At 39.7% G+C, this 7,833-nt stretch overlaps 1 protein-coding gene across 1 annotated transcript in view; it reads right to left on the reverse strand.

Annotated features, from left to right (window-relative positions):
- Window positions 1-7,833, reverse strand: part of PSMD12 (proteasome 26S subunit, non-ATPase 12) — a 27,929-nt gene that overhangs the window by 5,294 nt on the left and 14,802 nt on the right. Inside the window, exons 3-8 of the mRNA XM_023511216.1 lie at window positions 5,482-5,589; window positions 4,356-4,460; window positions 2,909-3,058; window positions 2,412-2,546; window positions 1,385-1,497; window positions 173-347 (exon numbers count right to left, since the gene is read on the reverse strand). Of these exons, the coding sequence (XP_023366984.1) occupies window positions 173-347; window positions 1,385-1,497; window positions 2,412-2,546; window positions 2,909-3,058; window positions 4,356-4,460; window positions 5,482-5,589 (786 nt within the window). The remainder of the gene's footprint in view (window positions 1-172; window positions 348-1,384; window positions 1,498-2,411; window positions 2,547-2,908; window positions 3,059-4,355; window positions 4,461-5,481; window positions 5,590-7,833) is intronic.

Raw genomic sequence — 7,833 nt, forward strand, 5'->3', positions numbered from 1 at the left:
CACGGCACTCTACCCAGGGGGATAGCTTGAGGCTCTGTCTCCAAAAAAAAAAAAAAGAAAAGAAAAGAAAAGAAACATTTCATTATCAAACCTGAAAAATAAAATAGTTCACGTTTAAATGTTAAAGGTTAAATAAAATAAAGATTGTTTCTCTATCACACCAGATTCTTACATGTTCAACAACTCTGTTCTTCAAGTCTTTCCACCTTTTTTCACCTTCCTCCGTAGAAGCAAAAACATCAGTTGCAGGGCTCTCAAGGGAACCTTTTCTCAATTCCATCCCATAGTCCTCAACGAGTGTGGACCAACGCATTAACTCCATTGTGGTAAAAAGCTTTAAAAGATCCCTGTAAATTGTACACAATTTAATATTACAAATCTGTAAAAATTAAGTATTAACTAATGGCAAATTAAAAAAAAATCAACAGTTTTTATTGGTTTTTATTTAGAATGAGATATAATTTGATTATTAATTTTACCAACTTTACTACCCTTGTTTCTATATTAATTTTTTTTTTTTTTTTGAGACAGTGTCTCACTCTGTCACCAAGGCTTAAGGGCCATGGCATTATAGCTCACAGCAACCTTGAACCTTTGGACTCAAGCAATTCTCTTGCCTCAGCCTCCTGAGTAGCTGGGACTACAGGTGCCTGCTACAACACCCAGCTATTTATAGAGATGAGGTCTCACTCTGGTTGAGGCTGGTCTTGAACCTGTGAGCTCACCCAATTCACCCGCCTCCTCCTCCCAAGTGCTAGGATTACAGGCATGAGTCATCACACCTGGACAGTTTTTCTATTTTTAGTAGAGACAGGATCTCACTCTTGCTCAGGCTGGACTCGAACTCCTGAGCACAAACAATTTGCCTGCTTTAGCCTCCCAGAGTGCTAGGATTATAGGCATGAGCTGCCCTGCCCAGTTCCACATTAATTCTGAATAGAGCATTTCCCTACTGAATATCTGGTCTCTCCTATATTTGTCAATCTTTGAAGGAACTGACTATAAAAGTACTAATGAAACAAATTTTAAAAAAGCACTTAACAAATAAAAGCCCACTATAGTTTATGAAGCAAGCCTATTTCATGTAACAGATTTTCAGAAGTATGTATTTCCAAAATCACAAAGCCCCAAATTGCTAGTGATAAAACTTTATGAAATGGTTAATTAATCAAAAGCTGCTGAAGTAGGCTTATTATAAAACTTCCACTTGATAAGCAGTTTAGAAGAAAGCATATTAATTTATAATGCAACGCTAACAAATGTTCACCTTTTGTTTTCCTCTACAATAATACAATCTATCAGCAACCAATTAAGAAGTGTTAACAATTACTTTCAAAATGGTGTTTCTACTGAGATATACTATGCTAATTACAAAAGTACGTACTTGTATTTGGGAATTTCTTCTAACTTCTTATCAGCACTTATTCGGTGAACCAAATCTGACTGTTCATTGTCAAAAGGAGCCAGGATAACATAGAGCACAACACTCTTCAGAGCCTAAAAAAGTTGTGCAATGCAAACAGGTCACATGTACGACTAGAAATATAATGACAATTTCCACAAGAACTGAAAAGTTGTGGAGTAACTGTATATATTCATTTTTAATTTTGCACTCAAAAAGTTGTAGGGGAAAGAATCTTACCAGGCTGCCTTTTCATTGTGTCTTTCTATAACACTTAAGTTTTCATAAAATTGTTGCAATAAATCTTTGCTAATTTGAATCACTACCTTGGCTAACATTTGACATTCATTTTTGACAAATTAATATTAAAAAAAGTTATTATAACAAGATAGCAACACAAATGTGAAAATACATATAAATACTTTAAAACACTTTTTGTAAAAAAACTTTCCGAAGTAATGCTGGGTCTTTATCTGCAACCTTTGTTAGCAAGTGACCTGCTGTACACGCTTTAAACAGCAAGCCGACATTACTTCAAAAGTGATACATATTCTTTTTTTTTTTTTAGACAAAGTCTCACTCAGTAGAGTGCCATGGCATCACAGCTCACAGCAACCTCAAACTCTCGGGCTTAAGCAATTCTCTTGCCTCAGCCTCCCAAGTAGCTGGGACTATAGGCGCCTGCCACAACACCCAGCTATATATTTTCTTTTTTGGTTGTAGTTGACATTGTTGTCTGGCAGGCCTGGGTTGGGTTTGAACCTGCCAGCCCCGATGTTATGTGGTTGGCATCCTAAGCTGAGCTACAGGTGCTGGGCCGTAATACATATTTTAAACTGCTGCCTCAACTAGTCTGAATCAGTATGGATATATTTAACATCAACACTGAACAGAAAGCAGCACCATACAATTCCATCTCATTACTGCAGTTAAAATGATTTGAAAATAAATTAAAAATGCACATTCTTCCTAATAGGTATCAGTGACAATTATAAGAATATATTCTTACCTGTTGCCACTTTTCACTTTCTGCTTGTATACAGGGAGTATCATATATTGCTCTGTAGTGCTTACAAATAGAAAGATAAGATCCCTCATGCTGATCCAGCTGAATCATTAAATTATAGTACTTCAACTTTAATTTCTGCAAAAGGTTAACAAAATAAATGGGAGTTAAGGGTTTTATTCAAATGTTTTTTTTTAATTTTTTTATTTTGAGACAGTCCTACTTTGTCACCTTGGGTAGAGGGCTGTGGCATCACAGCTCATAGCAACCTCAAACTCTTGTGTTCAAGTGATTCTCCTGCCTCAGTCCAAGTAGCTGGGATTACAGGTGCCCACCACAGTACCCAGCTAGTTTTTTTTTATAGAGCTCAGGCTGGTCTGGACCTCCTGAGCTCAAACAATCCACCTGCCTTGGCTTCCCAGAGTGCTAGGATTACAGGAGTGACCCATCTCGCTCGGCCAAATGCTTTACAAGTAAACATATATTCAGAGATATCTTACCTCTGTGTTTTCTTCCTGGAAAAATTTGGTGTTAATTTTCTTGCTGATGATTTGTGTCCGAATATAATCTTTCACAGCTAGGCAGAGCCTCATTTGCTCCAAAATAAACTCCACCCGCTCTTTCTTTTCCATTGACCCATAGGTTTCCACCTGGAAGAGTAATTCCCCAAATAAGTTTACAAGGGTAAATTTTGTGAATTATAACAAAATTAAATAGATATTAAAATATTTACTGGTGTTAAGCAGTAACATTCATGAATATAGGGAAAGCTAGTTATCTCTAGAAAATTATATTTACAATTGCAAATGTTTTTTTCTTTTTGGTATAAAATTCTATGAATTTTAACACAAGTATGGATTTGTGTAATTATCACAATGAAGATAATCATGAGTGGAGGAAGAGTGTGACCATAAAAGGTTAGCAAGAGGGAGTATTTTAGGATGACAGAACTGTATCTTCAGATCAGTTATATCTTCATAAGCTCTCATAAGATAACCAATGATCTATTCTCCATCACTGTAGATCGGTCTTTTCAAGAACGTCAAATAGTTATGTAATTTTTTGAGAATGTTTTTATTTACTCTGCATACATAATACCCTAAATAAGATTCATTTGAAGTTGTGTATATCAATAGTTCATTTTTTTTCTTTTTGAGACAGTCTCACTCTGTCACCCCAGCTAAAGTGAAGGCAGTGTCATCAAGTTCACTGCAATATTAAACTCCTAGGCTCAAGCAATTCTCCTGCCTCAGCCTCCTGAGTAGCTGGAATCATAAGCCTGTTCCACTAATTTTTCTAGCTGATGTAGAGATAAGGTTTTGCTCTTGCTCAGGCTGATTTTCAACTCCCAGCCCCAAGGCCTCCCAAAGTGCCGGGTTTGCAGATGGGAGCTGCCACTCCCAGCCAGTTCATCCCTTCTTATTGCTTAGTAATATCCCATCGAATGGACAGATCAGTTATCCACTCACCTGTTGATGGGCAACTGTGCCAATTCCATCTTTTGGCTATCACAAATATAACAATTTTTCCTTTCTTGTGGGAAATACTCAGGAGTGGGACTGCTGGGTCATTAGTAAGTGTATGTTTAACTTTCTAAGAAATCGCTGAACTGTTTTCCACAGTGGCTGCACCACTGTGCATGCCTATCAATAATACATGAGAGTCGCAGTTGTTTTGCATCCCTACTAGCTCTGGGTACTTTACCTTTTAAATTTCAGCCATTCTGACAGGCTATGTAGTGGTACCTCATTGCCATTTTTACTTGCACTTTCCTAATGGCTACTGAGAAGATTATACGGAAAAAGATGCATTCACAGGCTTTCAACCAAACTCGAAAACAGTCTGTCCTAAGCACAATGAATGAGGGATACGCAACCCTATGTTTCCACAAGAAAAGACTGCTGACTAATCGTGTGGCTTTACAGACGTCGGGATGCGACACGTTACCTGTAACTCCTGCAATATAGAGGCAGCCTCTTTCACGTCACCATTTTGCTCTTTTATAGTTGCTAATGTTTTAGTCAGTCGAGCACGCTCAATTTCGACATAAATCTACAAACAAGAGAAATTTACATTGTCAGACTTTCTGTAGAAATGTGTTAGCATTTAAGACAGAATCAAACTATTCTTCAAGCTAGGTGTAAGAGTATTTATCTTGCTCATCCCCTCAGCCTCTGCTCTGCAGCAACCCCTTCCCCCTCCGAACCCTCAAAACCTGATTTCCAATAATCTCAAACTACTTACAGCTCCCTGGATATACCAGGTTTTTCTTTCTTTGCTATCTTTTTTTTTTTTTTTTCTTTTGAGACAGAACCTCAAGCTGTCCCCCTGGGTAGAGTGCTGTGGCATTACAGCTCACAGCAACCTCCAACTCCTGGGCTCAAGCGAGTCTCCTGCCTCAGTCTCCCAAGTAGTTGGGACCACAGGCGCCCGCCACAACGCCTGGCCATTTTTTTGTTGCAGCCATTATTGTTGTTTGGCAGGCCCGGGCTGGATTCGAACCCACCACCTTAGGTGTATATGGCTGGCGCATTAGCTGCTTGAGCCACAGGAGCCGAGCCTCTTTCCTATCTTTATATGTAATTTCCCCTATATCCAAAATGGCCTCACCACTCCCCTGTAGAATTTTTATTCATTCTTAAAAAGCCATACATAAATTTGGGATAAGAACACTAATTCTTTGAAAAATCTGGATCTACCAAGACTGTCACTATTTAAATATAGCATCTGCATATGTGAAGAAACTAGAAGATGTACAAAGACAATATTGGTTGAATTAAAGTCATGACATTTTGTGTATTTCTCCATTAAATGCACACACACATATGCATATAAGATGTCTAAATACATAAGTAACTCTGAACATAGAAAAGGCAGTGCTGGCTTGGCACCCATAGCAAGCATAGTGGTTGCAGCGCCAGCCACAAGCACCAAGACTGGTGGGTTCAAACCAGGCTTGAGCCAGCTAAACAATAATGACAACTGCAATAACAACAACAACAACAAAAAAGAAAGAAAGAAAGAAAGAAAAGGCAGTGCTTGTCACTATGACTTGTGCCAGCAGAAAACTCACCTTTCCTTCTGTAACCATTCGTAGAGTATCGATTAATCGAAGTTTGATGGGAAGATCTGTGATTTCATCAACATAAGTACAGCACTGCTGAACCATTTTTGCAACAGCCTAAAATATGAAAAACTGTTCATAAGTAAAATTCATTCCTTATGCAGAAAAAAATGTATTTTATTGATGGGACGAGTGAAGGTCAAAGTTGGCCCTCCCAAGCAACTCTGCTGAAATGCCCATAAAGACCAAAGGACATCAAAATGCAGCTCCCCGACAACTAAGAAGCACTCAATATGTAAAAAAATGAACAAAGGGTAGGAAAGGTGCAGAGCTGCTGGCCAGCAGAAAAGCACAGAAGAAAACGGCAGCAGACTCAAAAGGAATAAACAAGAGAGAGCATGGTGGCTGGAAGCCAGGACCAGCACATCTTCTGACTTACGAGAAAAGAGGCAGTGGCAGACAGCAAGACAGATCCCTCATCTCCTCATGTGGGAGGGAGACTCACCCACAGTCACTCATTCGCACCTCCATAAAACATGCTCGCCCTCAATTTCCTCAATGTTAATATAAAGGGCTGGACTGCGGCTCAGCGCCTATAGCTCAACCGGCTAAGGCGCCAGCCACGTACACCTAAGGTGGTGGGTTCGAATCCCCAGCCCGGACCCGCCAAACAACAATGACGGCTGCAACCAAAAAACAGCCGGGCGTTGTGGCGGGCGCCTGTGGTCCCAGCTACTTGGGAGGCAGAGGCAGGAGACTCGCTTGAGCCCAGGAGTTGGAGGTTGCTGTGAGCTGTAATGCCACGGCACTCTACCCAGGGGGACAGCTTGAGGCTCTGTCTCAAAAAAAAAAAAAAAAAAAAAAAAGGGCTGGACTGCATTCTCTCCAGCTCTAACATTATGACCCAAGTCATGAGGCAGCAAACATGTTTTCTACATTTTTGCAAAGATTTACAAAATAAATATTTTGGATTTTGTGGGCCATACAGTCTCTATGGCAATTATTCAGCTCTTGCCTTACTAACTCAAAAGCTGCCACCAGACAATATGTAAAGAAATAGGCATGGCTATGTTCCAATAACTTTTTGGGGGGGGGCTGGGGCTGGGTTTGAACCCGCCACCTCTGGCATATGGGGCTGGCACCCTACTCCTTTGAGCCACAGGCACCACCCCGTTCCAATAACTTTATTTATAAAAATAGGCGGCAAGTGAGATTTGATTTGTGGCCAATCATTTGCCAAATCACCTGCCCAAATCTAGATTTTTATTTATTTTTTTTTTGTAGTTTTTTGCCAGGGCTGGGTTTGAACCTACCACCTCCGGCATACAGGGTTAGAGCCCTACTCCTTTGAGCCACAGGCACCACCCCCAAATCTAGATTTTTAAATAGTACACCATAATAATTAATAATAATTAGTACCCTGAGTCATCAAGAAAACGTTACATTATGTTAAGTATATAGAGCAGTGGTTCTCAACCTCCCTAATGCCGCAGCCCTTTAATACAGTTCCTGTGGGTCACGACCCACAGGCTGAGAACCACTGATATACAGGAACCTCCTCTTGACCTAATTTTCATAGATCAGACATGCATCACATGTACATATCAATACAGTTCCTTATGGTGACCATCTCCCTATATTGACCAGTTTCTTAATAATCCTTTGGTGGCCCAACTTACAGAGGTTTTACTATATTTTGGTTAAGATGGCAGAAAAGTAAACTGCCTATCTTATAACAATTTACCCAAAAAACATTTTATGTTTAAGTAGCTCAGATGAAACTTTTAATTGTCTGAAAAATTGGCTGTTCAGAGACCCTGGGGTTCCAGAAAGCTAAGGTTTTATTGTAAAATACAACTCTTTCAGTAAGTGCAAAGCCCTAGGACACCTAGTATCTCACAAAATTTATAATAGTAAAATATACAATAATAACGATTCCTAGGAGAGCACCCAATCTGATAATTCTAAAACTGTGCCAAAAATACATTAACAGAAATTAGAGGGAGGAGAAAAAAACCCAAAACAATGACACTAGTCTCCTACATACTATGGTTTCACTTTCTGTCGTTTTAGTCACCTGAGGTCGGCTACACTCCAAAAATAATATAAACAACCTAAGTTTTTGTGTGTTTTTTCAAGACAGAGTCTCACTCTGTCGCCCTGAGGTTAAATGCTATGGCATCATCATAGTGCACAGCAACCTCAAACTCCTGGGCTCAACTGATCCCCTTGTCTGAGCCTCCTGAGTAGCTGGGACTATAGACGCCTGCTACAACACCCAGCTACTTTTCTATTTTTTTTTTTTTTGAGACAGAGCCTCAAGCTGTCCCCCTGGGTAGAGTGCCATGGCATTACAGCTCA

The sequence above is a fragment of the Otolemur garnettii genome, unplaced genomic scaffold (genome assembly GCF_000181295.1).
Source record: "Otolemur garnettii isolate 467f Iridium unplaced genomic scaffold, OtoGar3 scaffold00018, whole genome shotgun sequence".
NCBI classification, from domain to species: Eukaryota; Metazoa; Chordata; class Mammalia; order Primates; family Galagidae; genus Otolemur; species Otolemur garnettii.